Source organism: Megalobrama amblycephala, linkage group LG24 (assembly GCF_018812025.1).
Source record: "Megalobrama amblycephala isolate DHTTF-2021 linkage group LG24, ASM1881202v1, whole genome shotgun sequence".
In the NCBI taxonomy this organism is placed as follows: Eukaryota; Metazoa; Chordata; class Actinopteri; order Cypriniformes; family Xenocyprididae; genus Megalobrama; species Megalobrama amblycephala.
In genome coordinates this window covers 2,506,373-2,528,645 of record NC_063067.1, presented here as the reverse complement: position 1 = coordinate 2,528,645, position 22,273 = coordinate 2,506,373, and the positions used below count along the sequence as shown (strand labels likewise).

At 37.4% G+C, this 22,273-nt stretch overlaps 2 protein-coding genes across 5 annotated transcripts in view; both read left to right on the top strand.

Annotated features, from left to right (window-relative positions):
- LOC125260279 overlaps window positions 1-9,516 on the top strand; it is a 46,086-nt gene extending 36,570 nt beyond the window's left edge. For all 3 annotated transcript variants that reach the window (XM_048178564.1, XM_048178562.1, XM_048178561.1), the window contains 3 exons: window positions 7,619-7,751; window positions 8,334-8,360; window positions 8,471-9,516. In XM_048178564.1, the coding sequence (XP_048034521.1) occupies window positions 7,619-7,751; window positions 8,334-8,360; window positions 8,471-9,009 (699 nt within the window). In that variant the 3' untranslated portion in view covers window positions 9,010-9,516. The remainder of the gene's footprint in view (window positions 1-7,618; window positions 7,752-8,333; window positions 8,361-8,470) is intronic.
- Window positions 9,517-14,420: 4,904 nt separating this feature from the next.
- On the top strand, window positions 14,421-22,272 carry LOC125260291 (E3 ubiquitin/ISG15 ligase TRIM25-like). Of its 2 annotated transcripts, XM_048178604.1 has the most exons (8): window positions 14,478-14,514; window positions 15,277-15,348; window positions 15,607-15,648; window positions 16,812-17,513; window positions 20,047-20,597; window positions 20,915-20,995; window positions 21,311-21,433; window positions 21,955-22,272. In XM_048178604.1, the coding sequence occupies exons 1-8, from the start codon at window positions 14,499-14,501 to the stop codon at window positions 22,270-22,272; spliced, it is 1,905 nt and encodes a 634-aa protein (XP_048034561.1). In that variant the 5' UTR covers window positions 14,478-14,498. The 2 variants fall into 2 exon arrangements, with proteins under 2 accessions (XP_048034562.1, XP_048034561.1); XM_048178605.1 differs by lacking the exons at window positions 15,277-15,348; window positions 15,607-15,648 and having other exon boundaries at window positions 14,421-14,514.
- Window position 22,273: the final 1 nt, after the last annotated feature.

The window sequence follows — 22,273 nt, the reverse complement described above, 5'->3', positions numbered from 1 at the left end:
TGCTTTACTAGCAATAAGAGGAGAAAAGAATGGGAGAATCATTAAAGGTAAAAAGGTCAGTTGCACAATCATCTAGCCATGTAATTTGCGCAATAATGACCATTCAGCTGGTCTTATCAAAAATAAACCTAAAAGGGTGATCAGGAAAGAAAGAATGTACATTATATGACCGACAGAATGTATTATCCTTATTCTTGAAAGGTGCTCATGCAATTTTTTTATAAAATCTTATAAACTCATTTAAAGGGTCATGAAACCCCCCTGTTTTACCCTGGTCGTTCACACCTCAAAGCTGAAAAAGTCTGTTAAAATGGGCGTGTAAAGCTCTGGAAAAGTGGGAGTGTAGAGGGGGGAAGAGGGGAGAGAACAACCAATCAAGCACAGACTAAAACACACTCATTATACAGAATAATGAATATTAATATATGAGCACGGAGAAAATGACAACAGACTCCCCAGCACAAGGGAGAAATGCAAAATAATATTTAAAAGGGCTAATAATAGGCTACTTTGATTACTTTTACGAGCACTGCAGTCTCCTGATACTCAACATTTAGTTTAACACAGAAAGAATAAAGACATTGTTTATTTTTTATCCATTTTTCTTTGAATTTTCGATCTAAATCAGTTAATCGCCATCACGTTCAGATACACCACTGTATCAGTGTCCAGTTTCCACATATAATTCATTTGAAGAAGACTTATGTGTGCATACGCCGTGCTGGTTCATGTTTGGTGCAGGAGAATATGTGAAATATGTCTATAAAAACTTTAAACACGGATACTTTATTCTGTATAGCTATAATCCACGTGGCTAGTGTTGTTAAATGCGGAGCTCTGCGCTGAAACCGATCATATGCGCTCTCCGCGTGTATATCGTAACAATCGTATTTTTCATGTGTTTGTATTCAAACTCCAGTTCTGACCACATCACGGGCAAAATACAACAACACACATGTGCTTGCTGTGCTGGGGGAAACATACGGCTCGCGTGTCCGAATGCAGAGGTGAATGAGCCGCACTTTTGTGACATTTGATTTCTCTGCTGTAATGCGATCTTATGCGAACATTTTTTTCATTTGTGCTGGTACATTACAGCAAAATCCACATGCAAAATCCACAATCCACATGCACACAAACTTCTGCTCTGGTCGCGTCGCAGGAAAACACATTTTTGTGTTGTAGCACTAACGTTTGGATGTCAAAAGTTTGTAAACATTACTAATTCTATGTTTTTGTAAAATGGTCGTCCACTTCAAGGTCACTTCAAGGTCGTCCTAAAGCCAAGGCATGCTTACGTGACAAAAGTGCTCTCCACTCCTTTCAGAGCACAGGTTAACACACTTCCTATCGCACTTACTCCTTCGCAGGAGGACCAGAATTTGAATTGACTCTGCCCAGTCAGGGCTTTGAGAACCTACATTGACCGTTCCGCCTCATTCAGACAGTTGGAACAGCTCTTTGTATGCTTCAGAGGCTGCACCAAAGGGCATCTGGTAACGAATGTCCATGTGTAAGGTCCTCTTGATGTCCCGTGGACGTCCACAAACACATCTTCTGAACGTTCAAGGGGACATTCACAGGACGTTCAGTGGCCATTCGGGACATTTAGTCCTCTTAATATCTTTTATTTTACTTCTAGGTTAACAAAAGAAAACAGACATGTTGTAAGGAGCAAAATACATTCATTTTTATTTATAAATTAGCAATTGTAAAGGTGTTGTGCTCTTTCCATGTGTGTGTGTGTGTGCATCAGGCAAATGCGCAGTTGTGTGGTTGTCAGCTGTGGGGTTAGTCCGATGGCAGTTCTTCTGTTGGCTTCTAACCTAAAGAAACAAAATGAACACATTCAGCAATGTTATGATTTTATATGTCTAGGAGTATCGTTTAAAAAAAAACATTTGATAAGACTGACAATTTGGATTTCGTTAGACCAAGATTAGCCCACATTTGTAGATAGGCCGTCCCATATGGGCTTTTTGCCGCATTTAGGCGTCTCAGTGTTACCAAATGGAAATTCAATATTTAAGTATTAAATATTATATAATTATCGCTATTAGATAATGTAGACAATAATATTATACCAGTAATAAAAGGATTTTAGATATTAGCCCTAATTGGCTAAGTTTCGAAGTGTTCACGCTGTAACGGTCAGTCGTACACGATAAAGTCTTGTCATATAATTTAAACATTACAAGATACACTGTGGTTACGGTAGCTAATGTCTACTAAACTGAAATTAAAAATACCTTTTCGGCCGACGAAAGAGAAAAATCAAGGCCTTCTCTGAGAAAGTCACCGGCACGATCATTAACTGTTTCTACGCAGTTGATCGTTGCCATGGATACATGCCTCGTACCCTAAAGAATGACGTCACTTGATCATACTTGCTTGTATCTCCCAGTGTGGTTATATTACACTTTTTGGCTCATGCTATACCTGTCTTAAGTGTAAAAACTAAAATAATATTTTATAAAATAACTTTTCTTTAATAAAACCATGTTTGTTGCCTGACCAACTTTTGACAGGTAAATAGGTAGGAACAATTGCCTTACCTGTGTTATTTTCCAATTTCTTTGCGAGCAATGTGCTTTTCAATTCTCCATCTTTTCCTTGGCTGCATTCATCAGTTGAAGTCAATAACATTATTTTTATATTCAATATTATTGAGGGGTATAATGACTTTGATGTTTAAAATGATAACTGCTGAAAACATCAATGATCTGATGACATCTTTAATTAGTTATAGAAGTTGCATTATTTTTTCCCAGAAAGTACAGTCTAACATGGAAGTTATTAATTTTTAACATTTATTTCAATTAATTCAAATCTACTATTTTTACCTTATTTGCACTAAAACCATAATATTAACCTGCAAAACAACAACAAAACAACAACAAAAAAACATGGTTTCTGCCTAAAATTCATTATCACTGTTAAATTAAAGGGATTTTTAAGGAAGTACACATCCTCTTTTAAATCCAATATGGGTTTATATTTTAGTTTAATTTGTCATTTGTCTGAGTTGCAAGGTGTCAGGTCTGTTGATAAAAGGCAACACACGGGCGACTGGAATTTGCAAGTGTTGTTTTGGAAATGTTAGATGAGGGACAAAATAGGGACATTTAGGACTTGAATGTCCTCGGAACGTCTGCTAGCGAATGTTACAAAATGGACCTACTGCGGACTTAAACAGACGTTCGCAACGTCCAGGGGACGTCCACTGTTTGCTGGGTAGGCTGTGTGAAGCTTCTAGAATGATTATTCAGGGCCGGATTTAACCTCTGCAAGTTTAGCCCGTTTTTGCCTTCTATAGGCTCCTACTTAAGTCTGGGTTCCTGGCTAGTGGCCTTGCTTCACTGTACTTGGTTCCCTTGGGTCTTTCAAGGGCTTAGGACTCATTACTTATCAGTCGTTCCTCTACCATAGCACAGTGTGATTTTACTGTTTCCCTACCACGTCTAGCAAGACGCAGTACAAGTGAAGCACGTAACCTTGGTTCCCTGAGATACGGGAATGAGTACTGCGTTGCTAGCCCTGCTACATTGCTGCATGACTCGTCGTCACTTCAGTCGAAAGAAACCAGAGATCCTATACGAAATGCCCGCTTATATAGCCAGATGCCCCGCCCATTCTGGCTGGCTTTGGAGGGCTTCTTCGCAATAGGCTTGAGCAGCTCTTCCAAGCCATCATTGATTCGTTTTATTCTAACTGCATGAACCAATGGCCATGCAGTTTCACTGTGTATCGAGTCTCAGAAATAACACATTTGCAAAACAAAATTCATAAACGCACAGCACAATTCACATTTACAAAATCCGATTGGTAAATTCAAAACACAATTCACAAATACACGTTTGGGTATAATATAAGAAAGCTGGCGTGGACTAACAACTTTGTAACACTGCAAACTGCACACTTCATTAACTAAAACAAACTTTAATCATAAGAAAATAACATCACATCAAAAACTACTTTACTTACTCGTAGATTCTGGTTTTCATCATCCATGCTGAAATCTCTCTTTATGAAATCTTTACATAAAGGACTCGATCATATAACGATGTACAGTACAAGCGCAGCGTTGGGCTTCTTGAGTTTGTTCAATAAGGAGCATTTTGATTGGTGGATTAAAAGCTCACCGCAATTAGCTAAACAGAACATCCTCCAAAAAGAGATATTTATGAATCTTAGGCCCCGTCCACACAGAGATAGGTGTTTCGTCCACATGGATCTGGCATTTTCGGAAGGTGAAACCACTATTTTTTGAAACCGGGTCCCAGAGTGGATAAATCTGAAAATGCCGTCTTTGCGTTTTCATGTGGACAGCCTATTCGTATATTTTGTGAAACGATGATATCATCACCCCACTAACAGCACAAAACAGAAAAAATAGAACAGCTGCAGAAGCTACTGCGCCAAAATAAAGCATTATTTCTATTCTTCACTATAGTTTGTATACAGCGTGCAAGGTTCATGCGCATGATCCAAGTCTTATTCGCTGTTTTAAGTGTATCTCTGTGGCAGAATTACAGCGCCACATACTGGTCTGGCATGTATACTACATTGTTTTGAGTCATTTCAGTGGTTTCATGTGGATGCAGATATTTCTTGAGATGAGGAAAAAAAAGATCTGATAGGGTAAGTTCTGCCTTTGTGTGGACGTACCCTCAATGTGCCAGGAAGGTCTCAAAAATAACACACAAAGCAATCTACACACGTGTGACGATTTGCAAATGCAGATTCAATGATCCATAAATACATCATGCATAAATGTGTAATGGAAATTAATTCAAGAACTTTCAAGAATTTTCAAGAAATTCAAGAAATTTTAACTTTATTTAGATAAGATGCATTTGTGTGAGCAATTGGGTAAATATTTATGCTTTTACTTGTGTATTTATGACATTTGTTTTGAATTTACAAATCAGATTTTGTAAATGTGAATTGTGCTGTGCATTTATGAATTTTGTTTCATAAATGTGTTATTTTTGCAACTGATCTGGCTCGATACACTGCGTGATTGAATAATGCTTCAGTTATCACAGAAAAGGAGTTTTCCCCACCGAGACGCAGTACTTGTTCCCGTGTCTCAGGGAACCGAGGTTACGTTACTCTAATGTGAGTTATGCACATTTGCAAAAACTCCTGATATAACCTCTGAAACAGCAAAATGAATCTCTTTCTTGCATCTTTTCTGCATTTTGTTGTTGTTCGCGTGAGCTTAGATTCAGAATTCAAGTGTTGAAACATCTTATTTTGTTGTCCTTCAGGTGTTATCAAGCCTTCATTAGGGCTAGTTGTAGTCATGTAGTCATGAGAGCAGCTATAACACTCTTTCCATCTGCATCAGGTGCATTTAAAAACAAAACAAAACAAAAAAGTCGCCGCTTGCTGCTTATATATAAAAGTGAGCAGCTATTTCTTGACATGTTTATTATTGTGCCTGTAGCCCTAACAGCAGCGCCGCATTTTATCCCAAATATCATACTTTTACATATTCTTCCATTATTGATAAACTGTTGCTTTAATTACCTTGAACAAAAAAAAGTCATGTTTTAACTTCTGAAAGTCATTAATAAGACCTTTGTCTCAAATTATAGTCAATAATAATCTCCTTTGCTACTTAAATCTACAACATTTTTAAAAACATTAAATATTAGATCAAATTAGATGGGATCACATCAAGGATCAGACAAACTTCCACGTGCCTCATCAAAAGCGGTTAGGTCCCTCGATTGTACCGACGATTTAGTCCCTTGGGGTCAAATTGACCCCAGACTTTTACAGAGCGATTGCATAAGGAAATATACATTTTTGTATATGATAAACTATATATCATTTTTTTTATTTACTTCTCGTCTATGCATTTATGCTGTGTTTTTTGTGGATATTTTGTAATTTTTTTTACTTATTTACTGCACAATGTCATAAAGTGGCTTATGAAAAAAATTATTTTTTTAATTAAAAATCACTTTAATGATGAAAATAATTAAACGTAGAACGTCTTTTTAAAAGATGTAATATAAGTCTAAGGCGTCCCCTGAATGTGTCTGTGAAGTTTCAGCTCAAAATACTTTTTTTATTAATTTTTTTAACTGCCTATTTTGGGGCATCATTATATATGCGCCGATTCAGGTTGCGGCCCCTTTAATTGTTTGTGCTCCCCACCCACGGAGCTCGCGCTTGCCTTAAACAACATAAACAAAGTTCACTCAGCTAATATAACCCTCAAAATGGATCTTTACAAAGTGTTCGTCATGCAGCATGTCTAATCGCGTAAGTATAGTATTTATTTGGATCTTTACATTTGATTCTGAATGAGTTTGATGGTGCTCTGTGGCTAAAGCTAACATTACACACTGTTGGAGAGATTTATAAAGAATGAAGTTGTGTTTATGAATTATACAGACTGCAAGTGTTTAAAAATGAAAATAGTGACGGCTCTTGTCTCCGTGAATACAATAAGAAACGATGGTAACTTTAACCACATTTAACAGTACATTAGCAACATGCTAACGAAACATTTAGAAAGACAATTCATAAATATCACAAAAAATATCATGTTATCATGGATCATGTCAGTTATTATTGCTCCATCTGCCATTTTTCGCTATTGTTCTTGCTTGCTTAGATCCAGACGTTAATACTGCCTGCCCTTGTCTAATGCCTTGAACATGAGCTGGCATATGCAAATATTGGGGGCGTACATATTCGCCTGTTCTTCGGAGGTCTTTTAAACAAATGAGATTTATATAAGAAGGAGGAAACAATGGAGTTTGAGACTCACTGTATGTCATTTCCATGTACTGAACTCTTGTTATTCAACTATGCCAAGATAAATTCAATTTTAATTCTAGGGCACCTTTAATTCTAAATTGTATTTGGACATTGCTCTATGTGTTAGGGATAGAATATTACCACCTAGAGTTTTTGTGGAAAAACATATAAAAAAGAGAAAAAAGTTAAAGAAAGAAAGTGTAATGACCACATATCTCCAATAGAGGTCAATAGGGACTCAATAGGGACTGTGCGTGTTTGTGTTTATGTGTGTGTGTATGTGTGTGTGTGTATGAGATAGAAAGTTCGTTCGACTTTGAGTTTATAGTCAAGGACCAGACCTTTATTTTCATGTAAAATTTTTCCTATTTAGGCCAGTTTTGTTGATTTTATTTGCCAATTTCTAAAAAATGCTCTCTGTTTTTCTTTGTTAAATTTCAGATTTATTCTGGATTTTTTTTTTTTTTTTTTTGACAAATTAATTGAAAAAAATACATTTGTTAATTTTCAATGTGGGGTCAATCTGACCCTGAGGGACTAAATAATTTTTTTACACACCTTTTGAACAACCAAATCAAGCCCAGATTTTTGGGCATGTTTAGATAGATCATTTAGGAGGATTCACAGAGTTTCATGGCCCTGAAATGAAGGGAACACTTTTTATAAACGAAGGAAACTGTCAGCGGGGTCAGATTGACCCCAGTTACCATAAAGGGTTAAGAAAAGTGCAGAGCTGAATTTTTGTCCCCATCTGGTGGTTTAAAAGAGAATAAAGTCAAAGACGCCTTTCACCCTGTTGTATCCTTTATATATAATAGTCTTCTCTGTCCTGCTGTAGATGTACTCATGCCTGTACAGAGTTTCACACACCAAGGGCTGGACTGAGATCAGCAGTGACTCTGGTGTGAAAACACTGAAAATAGCTGTGACTGAACTGAAGAAACTGCTAAAAGAAAAACTCACTCAAATTGGTATGTGAATATCAAATACAGGAGTTTTGTCATTAACTAAGAAAATACATTTTTCAAAAAAAAAAAAAAAGTATGAAATTAATTTTAAGCATCTGTGATGTGCTGGTGATTACCACATTATTAAAATCTTTTAACTACAACTCACCTCATAACCAGTTACAGAAGTATAATGTAAACTTTAGTGATACGTAAGTCACATGACGTAACTATCTCTGTACAAACTCTATCACAGGATCATGTCACTGACACACAACCAGAATCTGACTACTAAATAAACTGTCTAAAACTTTTCCCTCCTCACAAGGACAATTTAGGCATTTAACAGCAAAAATAATGTATTTTTTTACAGTGAATAATTATTACAGCTTTAATAAAAACACAGACTTGACATTTCTGCTTTTAAACCCTCTGTTATGATCATCTCATAGACCTTCATTGTAAGTGCATTAATGTTAAACACATTCTGTTTCACAAACTGATGAACGATCAACATTTACATTCTACTGATGCTGTTAATAGAGAGAAACTCACTGAAATATTCCTATTAATAATTCATCATTATATTGTCATCTGTGTTCACAGAGTTGAAGTTTGTGCAGAAGTTTGCAGGTACAGTGAGATTGACACCAATACACTCACAATACTTTTGATTATAATGTGTTTTATACTCATGAAAATGTTTGATCTGAAGTTGATTGATAATGTCTGATCTCTCTCAGTGGATGTGACTCTGGATCCTGATACAGCTTATCCATATCTCATCCTGTCTGATGATGGAAAACAAGTCCGTGATGGAGACATTAAGAAGGATGTCCCTGAAAACCCAAAGAGATTTGATACTTGTGCAATTGTTCTGGCAAAGCAGGGATTTAGTTCAGGGAGATTTTACTATGAGGTGCAGGTGAAGGGAAAGACTAAGTGGGATTTAGGAGTGGCCAGAGAATCCATTAACAGGAAGGGGAAGATCACACTTGGTTCTGTGAATGGATACTGGACTGTGTGGCTGAGGAATGAGAATCAATATTCAGCTTTGGATAATCCTCTTGTCTCTTTATCTCTGAGAGTGAAACCTGAGAAGGTGGGAGTGTTTGTGGATTATGAGGAGGGTCTGGTCTCTTTTTATGACGTGGACTCCAGATCTCATATCTACTCTTTCACTGGTCAGACTTTCACTGACAAACTCTATCCATATTTTTGCCCAGGCCTTAATGATAAAGGTAAAAACTCAAAGCCATTGATCATCACACCTGTCAACTGAAACACACAAAAAACATCAAATCTGAAAAGATTAAATATGGATGTGATGTTTCAGAATATGTAAATAAAAACCAAAGAAGAATTTGCACAATCAAGTAGATTTTACTTACAAATATAAAGAAAATTTAAATGCAAATTTTAGTGCAAAAAGAAATATATATTCAGGCCTTTAGAAAAAAATAGTCACTGACAAAACATGAACTATAATGAAATATTTGTGAGTTATATGTACATGTAAATGGAAAATTTGTTACACATCTATATATTTCTTTTGTCTTTCATTAATACTTTGCTTTTCAAATTGAATATGAAATTGTTTCTACATGTTATTTTGTAAAGAAATCTCTGAAGCCATTTTCTCTCTCCTCTCCAGCTGTTAACACTAAATTACTTGTGAAATATTGTGATTTTTGGTTTATATTGTAATATCTGAATAAAGTCAAGAGTTCAATTCTATAACTGATATTGCTGGTAAACTAAATTGTTTGCTAATAAATATGTAAATACACATTTGAGAATGATTTGAGTTCATGAACATCTGCTCACAGAAACAACAGACAGAATATGAATAAAACAGGATCTTTATTGACTTTCATCAGTTGTGAATGAAAATACTGAATTATTATTTAGTGCAGATGATCATTAAATCTAGTAAATATTCTTCAAGAGAAGTGAGAGCATTAGAAAGCTTCACAATGAAAGAGTTTTTCACTTTGGTTTGAGCACAATATCGGTGAATCCGTGAACCTGAGTGAGCTGACGGCAGTCCATCGATGCCAGGAGCTTCTGAGAGCCGGAGACGGTGGGAACAAACTTCATCAGCACCAGTCAGAGAGGAACCAGGAGTTCAGAGAACAGAACCAACACTGGATCAGATCTTGCCATGGATAATGATGATGGTGCAGATAGTGAATGTGTTGAACCTGAAGAGATGACAAACCGAGCTGTTGAAAGATCAGATCTGAATAATCCAGTTTAAATCAGGATCACCAGCTGCTCTCAACATACTCACCTCCTTAATACACATCTCCATCTGAATCTTTAATGCCATACCAGACCTTACCCTGTGTGTGAATACTGAGAAAAGAGTAATCAAAGAGTAAATGTGCTTTTGAGCTGTAGGCAAAAGTTCTGTTTGGAGATTCTACCGTTACAGCACCTAAAACAAACTAGATGTTTCACTCCAAACCTCACATTTTCTTTGGTTTGCACCAAAAGAAATTCTCATCTAAAAAAAAAAAAAAAAATTACATAGCATCATCTTAAAATAATTTCATCATTCTCAGATTTGAAATACACGTGAGAATTGTGTCTTTAGCTACAATGAGCTTCTAGACTCTAACGGTTTCCTTCTATGTGCCAAATCTGCAACACAGATTGCCAGTATTGTGCTCAGTAGAGAGTTCGGTTGTTTAGCAAAAGTATAGCAAAACCGATTGTTGAGGAATTACATTTTACAGCCTGTGTACGTAAAGTGAGGAGAGATTAGGAGATTATGGGGTTAGGACTAATGACTATTGTGCCACTTCCTCTATTCAGGAGGAGTCAGGAAGGTGTATAATATTCTAATCTTTGATTATATTATCTCAGGGTCTGATCACTACTGTACCTCCTAGACTGAGACAGTATCAGAGTTTAAAGCAGTCCTCATTCTCAGTTTATTATTTCTTGCAAAGGCAAAAGCTAAATACACCACTCTATGCCAGCTAATCTGGAAGTTCCATGGGCCAGAATAAACAATTACATTTTAAAGGGGCCATGAACTGAGAAATCAAATTTTCCTTGAGATTTTGATATATAAGAGATCATCATACTTTAAGAATATACTGTAAGTTTTAGAGCTGAAAACTTCCTTCCAATAAAAGCTTTTATTGACACCAGACCCAGCAAATTACAGGATTTACAAAGTGGGGATCTATGTAGGGCTGTCGCGGTTAAGGAATTTCTCTTGCGGTATTTTTGAGTGGCTCAATAGCGCGATATGCGGTATTACCGCCATATATATATATATATATATATATATATATAGAGAGAGAGAGAGAGAGGTCATATTCAATAACCAAACTAAATAGAGCATTGAAGTAAAGAGAATGTCAAAATAAGGGTCTACAAAACAGAACATAAACCTGACAATAAGATGGTAGAGCTATTGTTGTATGTATAATAGTTAGTTTCGATCCTCGAATCTGACTAAACAAGACTTTCTGCTGATATTTCACGAGTATAAGCAGAACTAACGTTACTCATCTCTGCACGTTCTAGACAGGCTGTCGATCAGTGCAGTTACATTGTTGTAACACAAGGTGGCGGCAAGGGACTGTCTTTGAGTCTTTAAACCGTTCATTCAACTGCACGTTCAAAAACACAGATTCATTCAAAGACAGATGAAATGAAACAAGCTGTTGAAATCATTTTAACGTTGAGCACCACTTTATAAGGCTCAGCTGACCAGTAATGCTTCGATGCTAAGGCAGAGATTTCGCTATCCTTGGACACAACAACTTTTTTTCACGAATATAATATATTATATTATATTATATTATCTACGGAGCCTCTGTAATCACCATGGTACACAGTGACGTCATAGATCTAGGGCTGTCGCGATAACCACAATTTCGTAATACCGCGCTTTTGACGAGCCAACCGCAGAACACTGCAAAAACCGCAGCAACCGCGATATTTGCATGTTTTCTATTTTTTGAAAGGTTATGTCCTTCTCGTTTTACACTTAATACACGTGTACTAAATATTAAATAAGTTAATAATGATAGCATAAGATCTACGACAGCCCTAGATCTATGACGTCAAAGGGCAGCAAGCACCGCCTCTGCAGAAGAAGATCAACGCCTTCTTCATCACTGCCTGTTTAGCCCCGCCCACCGATTTGCACATGACATGCAATAGAATACCTAAGTAACAAAGGCCTACATTGTGCTAAACCAGATCGAGCTACCAAGCAATAAACATGCAGATTACAAAATATTGTGCAGTGCCTGGACTCAACAGTAATGCAACAACAAGTCAGTAACTGTGTTCATTCTAATGCCTGACCTGATATTAATGATTCATGTACCGTCAGATGTTCTTTGTCTGTGTATCAGTAAATCAATCCAGTGTCTAAATGTCAACTTGCATTGTTTTTCTTAGTAGGATGAAAACTGTTATTTAACAGAATAATATAAAGAAAGCGATCAAGAAAGCTCCCTTTGTAATCATTGGAGCAGCACGTGCTGAAGCTGTCAATCAAACAGCATGGTATCTCATTGATACATGAGTTTAATTACTCGCCGATACCGATGCCAGAATTTTTTTGTGGTATCGGTGGTATTTCCGTTACTAGTATCAAAATCGGAACAACCGTAGTTTCTAGTCTTGCCCTTACGTTTTTTCCTCTTCACTGACCGCGTCTTGCGTTTTTAACTGCAAAAACACTTTCTGTGTAAAGCCCCGGGTATACTTCACTTTATACACAGGGCTGAAACAAGGCCTTAACAAAGTCCTGAACATTATGTCCTGTCTATTGTAGTTATTAGGTTAAGTAATCAATTTAAACTACATGCAAAAAAAAAAAATATATATATATATATAGAGGGGGGGATGTTTTGAATTTGTTGTATTTTTTTTCCATACACGTTTACCTCAGATTTCATTAGATAGAATACAGGCAGGGACGTATGCAGCGTTTAATTACCGAGGTCAGAAAATGTAGTTTGTTAGGGAGGTTCGGGGGCATGCTCCCCCGAGAAAATTTTGATTTCCTTAGTGTACATATGTGCATTTTTAAGACGTTTTAAGGCCAACAAATTGGATAACAATAGCTTTAAAACCATGTCAACAAATACATACATGCACAGTTTTGAGGCATCTTTAATCGCATGCTTGGTAATTTCATGACTTAACTTACAACAGAACAACGACGGTCATTGCTCGTAGTTTCTTTTGCGCTTTATTTCATCTATAATAAAGTAATTATGCAGCGCGCATCTGAAAAGTTTCCTGTTTGTTGTGGTCGTAAAAACACAGTTCTATATAAACGCAGTGTTTTACTCAGCGATGTTTAAAAAAAAAAAAAAAAAAAAAAAAAAAAAATTATATATATATATATATATATATATATATATATTTGGTATTTTAAATGCTCTGTTGGTGGTTTGTGGAGTAGCATCACCCGGGAGGGATATTTTTTTATCCCCCCCGGGGATTATTTTATTGTTTGGTTGGGGCATTAGGCCTATACTGTCCTTCATCAAACTTCTCAATCTTCTCGACACATGATAGGCTACAGCATGGGCGTCGGAAGCAAAAAAATTGTGGGTGGGTCCTCCGTCCAAATTTTTTTTTTTATGCAATAAAAAAAAAAAATAATAATAATTATATATATATATATATATATATATATATATATATATATATATATATATACACATTAGATAGGTAGATAGATAGATAAAATGCCAATCAATCGGTAGTTATTGATTTTTTTTTTAATAGAACAACGATACACAAACCTTTACATTCTGTCGTGTTTTTGCTCCCATTTATTTTCACACATTAGGCTAGTGCATACAAAGTTTAGTCCCCAGGTGCGCACAACCGGAGAAATACACAATTACCTTTGATTTCGTTAGATAGTAAAGAAGCAGGGCCGTACGCAGGGTTTTATATTTACCGAGGTCACAAAATGTATGCTAGGGGGGTTCGGGGGCATGCTCCCCCGAGAAAATTTTGACTTCCTTGGTGTACATATATGCATTTTAAGACGTTTTAAGGCCAACAAATTGGATAACAATAGCTTTAAAACCATGTCAACAAATACATACATGCACGCAGTTTTGAGGCAGCTGTAATCGCATGTTTGGTAATTCCATGACTTAATTTACCTCAGAATAATGATGGCGCATGCCCGTAGTTTCTTTAGCGCTTTAGTTAAATAAAGTAATATGCAGCGCGCGCCGGCGCATTTGCGCGAGCAATTCTTGAGTTCACGCTTCGAGCACAGTAGGCTATAGCCTAACGGCTAAATGGAGCTTTACTGATATAACCTGACAACATCTCATCTGACTGCAGTTCACTGTTGTTCAGCTGAAGATACCTTTTCCGCGCTCGTTTGACTTGCGCCTGGCGCTGAGGCGAAGGTGGAATGCGCGTCTGAAAAGTGTCCCGTTTGTTGTGGTCGTAAAGAGACATTTCTTTATAAACGCAGCGTTTTACTTGGCGATGTTTTAAAAAATATTTTTATTTTTGGTATTTTTTATGCTCTGTTGGTGGTTTGTGGAGTAGCATCACCTGAGGGGGATTAGACAAATGCTGAATTAGAGACGGTAAAAGTGAGTGGGTCCTATATCATTGGTCTTAAAAAGTGGGTGGGTCTTGTCCCACCCACATACAATGGTTCCGACGCCCATGGGCTACAGTGTTCTCCTCTCATCTTCCGTCTACGGTTTATCGAACAAACTTTCGCTTTCAGTTTTGTTACGAACATGTAGGCTAATGGCTTCTAGTTCAGGTAAGGATCAAATCAGACCAAATAAATGTGTTTAACATGATAAATAGCCTACCATATTACCGAACGGCAAGTATTTTTTTATTTTATTTATTAAATAATAGGCTAGCCTACAGTAAATGTGTAATAAATGCTGAAAAATATCTCGGTGCAGTAGGATCACGGAAATGTGCATTTCTTTCATTGTAATCCAGTGCGCGGTTTGTTGAAATACGTTTTCTTTTTTAGCAAGGCAGAATAGTAAGAGAAAGAGGCAGATATATTTGATCAAGAATAATAATAAGGCAAAGTTTGTCACCATGTGAAATCATAAAGCAGCAGTTTTCAGTAACATCTCATTATATTAATCACTTCCTCAAATGGTGTACTATTTTATTTTATTTACTTTTGGCATTTCTCAACACTCATATAGGGATACTACGCTATTTTACTCATATTGTAAACAGATTCGTTAAAAAAAATGAGTATGTTTTTCAGAATAAAAAAGATTAGGCCCTATGCATGTGCTGAAAAAAACATTTTGAATAGGAATAAAAGGGGAAATAAAAAAGAGCATATTTAACAATCGATATGTGACATATATGATATATGATATCTTCAACACACATTCCCTTCAGAAGATAGATATGGTCATATACTGCAGTCATTCCTGACAAGAGCCTAAATAAATCTGATGCAATGAGAGGGAAAATAAAAATATATTAATCGTTTTTTCATCTTCTTCTTCACAATATTGTATTAAAGTAATTAAATTAATTCTTTTAGCAGCAGGGAACAGAGGTCTGCAAAGACAACACAAAGATCTCCCAGACCAGGAAGCCGCTAACATGACTGCTGGTAAACAAAACAAAACAAACACACAAAAAAAGATTGTGCAGATGTAAATAGTATTGAAAAAATGTGTTATTTACTTATCCCCATGCAGGCAATGAACTTTTGTGTGTTCTGAAAGAAAGAGTATAATACTGAGTTGGAAAAATAAATGTTGGCAAATTGTTCTTTTTGTGTGAATTATTTCTTTAATAAATAAAAATAATAACAGAATTTGGTAAAAGAATTTGCCAAATTTTAAATTCCATGTTGTTTTATTTGCAGTTCAAAGAGGATGTGGAAGTCTAACTATTGATCAACCTGATAGTAAGTCAACAAATATGATAAATCATAATACTGAGTACTGCAAATATCAAAATCCTTGAGAAACTGTGTGTTATTTTTTAATGTTTTTAAAAGAAGTAAAAGAAGCAGCACTACTAGGGCTGCACGATAATGGTTAAACTGATAATCACGATTATTTTGCTCAAAATCATAATCACGATTATTTATCACTATCATTCTATCAAAAAGGCTAATGTAGTTATGGCCAATTTGCACGTTCTTTACCAACCTACACTTCGCCCAAAAGGCCTGTAGGTGGCACACTGACTTCATTTAACCAACTATGATAACTTTGTTAGGTGATAAATCAATACAAAACACATGGTTTTGGTGAACACTTTGTAATCTGCATTCACATTAGATTTGAAAGCAATACAGTTCGTTTGCAAATGAGACAAACCACAGATTCAGATTGCCCTGCAAATTCGTAAAGCAAAGAACGATACTTTTTGACATAGCATATATATATATATATATATATATATATATATATATATATATATATATATATATGGTGGCTTAATGTACTGATTATTAAGTATTTTTCTGTATAGCATGCATTATTAGTATGGTGTTCACTAAGTTTGGTTTGTTAATAACACTGTCTTAGTAAATTAAGCCACGCTAAGCTTTTTCACGTTAAGCATTTTAGAACATCCCAATGGCGATATGATCAACTGATTAACTGATTATTAGAATGATTTCTGAAGGATCATGTGACACTGAAGACTGGAGTAATGATGCTGAAAATTCAGCTTTGATCACAGGAATCAATTACAGTTTAAAATATATTCAAATAGAAAAGAGATATTTTAAATTGTAAAAGTATTTCACAATATTACTGTTTTTGCTGTATTTTGGATCAAATAAATGAAGCCTTGGTGAGCAGAAGAGACTTCTTTTAAAAACTCTTACAGTTCATAATTTGTGTTCTGAAGATGAACGAAGGTCTTACGGGTGTGAAACGACATGAGGGTGAGAAATAAATTACATTATTTTCATTTTTGGGTGAACTAACCCTTTAACATCTCCACTCATCTCAATGGCAGTTGTTGATCTGGTCCAGTACCTTCAATCTGAAATCTGACATCTCTGTTCATGGATCACGGGTCGAGTTTTACTGTTATTTGTGTTCTGTGTTCCAGTGAGTGATTTGAGGATTGTTCTGCTGGGGAAGAATATAACAGAAAACAACAGAGTGGGAAACTTCATCTTAGGAAGAGCAGCGTTTGAGAGTGAAGCACCTGCTGATGTAGAGCTGAACATTGAGAAACACAAAGGAAAACTGAAGGACAGAGACGTCACAGTCATCAACGCTCCTCACCTGCTGAGGCCAAATCTGTCAATCTCTCAGATCACACAGGGAGTGAAAGAGTGTGTGAATCTGTCTGCTCCTGGACCTCATGTGATCATACTTGTACTGCAGGAGAACGACTTCAGTGACAATAACAGACATAGAGTGAAATATGTGCTGAATGAATTCAGTAAGGAGGCTCTTAAACACACTTTAGTGTTGACTGATGAGAGAGAGATAAACAGTAGCTGTATTCATCAATTAATAAAGGAGTGTGGAGATGAACATCTTCAGTTTGATGAAAGAAAATCAGGTTTACTCTCTGAGATACTTGAAAGAGTGGAGAAGATACTCAAAGAAAACCAGGTCCAATTTCTTATATCTGACTTGTATGAGGAAGCAGGAGAAGAAACACCAGAAGATGGAGAGAAGAGGAGATCTGGAGGTTCAGTCACAGCAGAAGAAGCGGGAGATTTTGATCATGAAGATGATGGAAAAATCAAACAGAGAAACAGAGAGAAAAAGGAAGTTGCTGTCCAGAGGGAAACCTTGTGTAAGTTTTGTTGGCAATAAAGTTAGTTTAACCCACACATACACCACTCCTTTAAAGAGAAAGACTAATTTAAGATAATAAAAAAACAAATGTTTATAATGATAAATTATATTAAACAGTATTATCATTTTATGTCTACTGCAAACTCAGTAAACTTACAGATTAAAAACATTTTTTTTTTATGTGACTGACTATCAATTTGTGGAGATTTGGTAAAAAATAAACTGATAATAAACATTATAACTGCAACAATGTTAAAGGCTCAGGCTAGAAAGAAGTGGAAACCAGAGAACGATCAAAGTAAAGTTTAATCATAAAATAAACAACAAATTGAAAGTAATAAACATTAGGGCTAGGAGAAAAACATTGATTCACCTATCGCTTTTTTTTTTTCTTTTTTTTTTTAAAGATTTTAAAGATTTATTTTTATTCCAGAATCTATATTAATTTAATTAAATTTCTTTATTTTAGTCACTGCTTATAGACGAGGTGGACAGAAGTTACCCACTTTTCTTCAAAATGTGTCGTTATCTATGCGTGTCAAGTTTAAGTGGATGAGAGAAAGCAATGTGAAACTACCCAGCGCTTCAAAGAAAGAGAAACATATCACAAAGTCAGCGATAGCGATCAAAATAGTTTCCTTTTATTTGGTCAAGTTTGGGCTTTCAGCACTCTGAGGCGGCGTTTGTGAATGGTTCATGTTCTCACTGTGGGAACAGGACCATTGCGATGTTGAGATCGAGACTCGACTAGAAACAGTGTAGAGTCTTCTCTGTCACACCCCAATCTAGTTCCTCTTCTCGTGAGAGGACTACTTTGGCTGGTGGTCAGGGTGATCTGAGGGTCACGATGTGGGCTTCGCCGACGAGTCAGCCTCCTTGGGCCACACCCCCCTCACTTCCGGTTGAAATCTCTGAACCTCCTACTCAGGGACCCAGTGTTTCATTCGGGCCCCCGGAGGACGACCAAATGTCGATTCCCGCATCACAGAGCGGAAAGGTTAGGTACCTTGCCACCTTAGGTGATTGCAATCATCACTTAGGCTAGAGCCTTGTCTACTAGATAGGCCTATACCCTGAAGTAGGTCCTCTTCGTCTCTTTATGTTCTTCTCGTCAAGAAGACCCCTGCTCCTGCCCGGTCGGGTCTGTGCTCTCTTTTCTTCAAGAAGGGTTGGAACGAAGGCTGTCACCTTCCACCCTTAAGGTCTATGTGGCTGCTATTGCGGCTTGGAGGCTTAATCCACCTTAATCCTCTTGGGATCTCGCAGTGGTTTTATCTGCATTGCAGATGGCTCCCTTCAAACCCTTGCTTTCAGTAGAGCTCAAGTTTTTGTCTACTCGGAGTGTTTCCTCCTGGGCACTGATGCATGGCGCCTCGCTGACAGACATCTGTAGAGCTGCGGGCTGGGTGACACCTAACACATTCATGCGATTCTATAATCTTTGTGTAGAGCCTGTGTCCTCTCGGGTACTCACCTCTTCGGGCCTGTAGTAGGACCTGCTCGGTGTCATTGCTTGCTGCGCCATTCCACTCTACGGACTGGATGTGTGTGTTTTTTTCCTCAGGTGAGTTCCACAGCTAGAACCCTGGGTTCCTTCAGCACTGTTGATGTCTACACTTGCATGCCCCTTCGGTCAGCCCCTGTGTTGGACTAGGTGCCACCACGTGTTGATTCTCCTCCCTGGGTAATCCTACGTGTTTCAAAGTAAGTCTTCTTCAGGTGTCTTCCCTTGCCAAGCCACTTGCCATCTCAGATGTGTAATCCCACCCTGCGGGCTGGATACCTCAGAGTTCTCCCTATCACCGTTATGCTGGTTGATTCCTTGTAAGACCTCCTTGAGCAGGCAGTTTGTTAGCATATATTAGCATATATATTCCTGTGTATTCTGTATTTAGTGTAGTCCTTCGCTCGTGCTGAGTCTCACATCAGGGTGCTATCACTTTTACAGGTCACTGGAAGACAGCTATTGTGGTGTTTTGTAAGGGACCCCATTCGTCAGTCTGTTCTGACGTAACATTGAATGTGACCGACTGAAAGGGAACGTCTAGGATACGTATGTAACCCTCATTCCCTGAAGGAGGAAACAGAGAAATTACATCCCTTTGCCACAATTGCTGTTCCGCTGAAATACCGGGTCATTGGCTCGGCTCCTCAGTGAAGACTTGAATGCGAGTTGCTTGCACTGCTCCTTATATACCCACACTGTGATGGTGGAGTTCGGGATGCAAATATCACAGACCAAGGTACTCAGCGTACCATTGGCTTGTTTTGTTTACACTCGAAGGTGATTGGGCTCTCGGGGCAAGACCCCCTATACGTCAGTCTGTTCTGACGTAACGTCTCCATTCCCTCCTTCAGGGAATGAGAGTTACATACATAACCTAGACGTTATCACCTTTTCAAAACGGCACTTCAAATAATGCAACATCCATTTCAGAACATAAACTAAATTACTCAGTGTACATACCTTTTTATGAAAGTTGCTCTCTTCAGCAATGTAGATGATAAACTGTCATTACTTTTCTTTTCAGTCATGGCATCCTCCAGTGGTCCAGCACTAAATGAGGAGCTCCAGTGCTCCATCTGTCTGGAAGTGTTCACTGATCCAGTCACCACTCCATGTGGACACAACTTCTGCAGAACCTGCCTGAGCAAGAGCTGGACAAACAGAAAGATCGGCTTCTGTCCACTCTGTAAAAAAGAATTCAGCAAAAGACTTGATTTCAAGATTAATTCAACACTCAGAAAGCTTGTGCAACACTTTAATAAGCTTAATCAAGAATCTAAAGTGTTCTGTGACATCTGTGATGAAAGAAAGCAGAAAGCTGTGAAGTCTTGCCTGACGTGTCAAAGCTCTAACTGTGTCTCTCATCTGGAGCTTCATCTCAGAGTCCCACGTCTAAAGAAACACACACTGATCAACGCTGTGGAAAATCTGGAGGATTATATATGCCAGAAACACGAGAGACCTCTGGAGATGTTCTGCAGAGATGATCAGACGTGTGTTTGTCTGTTCTGCACTGAAGGAGAACACAGGACTCACAACACTGTTCCTCTAGAGGAGGAGAGTCGAGAGAAGAAGGTAAAGAGTTACAGACAAAACACTTTAAACACCCCATGAAATGCAGTTTTCACGTGTGTTGATGTTGGTGCAGGTCATATTGGCTTGTCAGTTTTTTTTTTTTTTTTAATTAATCACCTAAAACTTAATTTTGTCAACTTTTGTGAATTTGAAAATGTTACCTTCACAGCTGACAGACATGGACTAAAAAAAATTTAATTCTGATTTACATTCATTATTCTAATAAGATTTTTTTTTTTTTTTTTTTGGTCAGAAGATTGAACAATAAATTCAGTGAGGTGTGTGTTTTTCTCTGTATGTTTCATCATCTGGTTCAGACACAGACAGACGAGCAGCAGATGATCCAGAAGAGAATGAAGAAGATTCAAGAGATCAAACACTCAGTAAAGCCAAGAAAAGTGAGTGAAAAAATGATTAAAATCATTCAGCTTCTTGTACTTTGGCCACAGCTTTGGACAAGCTTTGTGACTGAAAGATTTTATGTTGGTCTCAGCATTGAAGGAAAGTGGACAGAGGGTCTTTTGTCCTCTGTTGAAGCTGTACTTTATGTTATAAGGTATGATTTTCTTTATGTACCGGAACCATTTCCATATAAGGAACAAGGCTCTGCTAGGATTGAATGGGAGACAGGGAATGGTCCCTGCTTTTGTATTGCAAGTATAGGAGAAGGCTTCGAGAAGTGTTACTTGAACTGAATCTTTCTCTTTTTACAGACTCTCGCCTCCAATGATGGTTTCTTTACTTCATCTCGAACCGTCCACATTTCAAACGGGATGATTATTGGTCTGGGTGTCCTGTTGGTAGCAGTGTTGATCATCTTACCTACACAATACACCGTGAGTGTGTGTGTGTGTGTGTGTGTGTGTGTGTAAGTGCATTGGTTTAGGAGTGTGGGGTGGTTTGGTGTTTGTGATGCAATGGTCTCAGCAGTTCGGGTGTAATGACTGCTCCAAGACACGAATGGCAGAGGATCCAAATGCAGTGTATTTATTGAAGGGTAATCCACAATCATAAACCATAGACAGGCAAAACGTTCAAAACACAGAGTGGGCAGTCCAAACAAAGAAATGTTGTTTCTTATGCTCAAATAGCATTAAAAAAGCTTATTTTTCAGGCTAGACGAGCCAATGCTCATGTGCAGTCATGCGTGAGTCTCAGATTTCTATGGGAACCGGAGCCTATAACGGCAGTGATGCAATGAATTTATCAATCAGCAATTGGCTCTTTTACTTAGAAGGCTGGACCTATTCCACCATATTGCGCGTTGCCGTTTCTTCCATTCATAACTAATAGAAGTGAACTGTCTTTCTGTATCTTTAGTCTTTGACTCTTCACTGATCTGATCTAATCCATTTAGAGATATCAGTCTGAGCAGCTTAAGATGAAGAAACAGGCTGAAGATCTCAATAAAGAGCTGAAGATGATGGAGGAACAGCAGAAAGCAGCAGAGAAACAGGCTGAAGATCTCAATAAAGAGCTGAAGATGATGAAGGAACAGCAGAAAGCAGCAGAGAAACAGGCTGAAGATCTCAATAAAGAGCTGAAGATGATGGAGGAACAGCAGAAAGCAGCAGAGAAACAGGCTGAAGATCTCAATAAAGAGCTGAAGATGATGAAGGAACAGCAGAAATCAGCAGAGAAACAGGCTGAAGATCTCAATAAAGAGCTGAAGTGAA

Bases quoted from the DNA above. Each gene is read 5' to 3' on its own strand.
- LOC125260291 (XM_048178604.1), top strand. The intron at 15,349-15,606 runs GTAAACAAAACA...TTTTATTTGCAG, and splicing joins AGCCGCTAACATGACTGCTG to TTCAAAGAGGATGTGGAAGT. The intron at 21,434-21,954 runs GTGAGTGTGTGT...TAATCCATTTAG, and splicing joins TCTTACCTACACAATACACC to AGATATCAGTCTGAGCAGCT.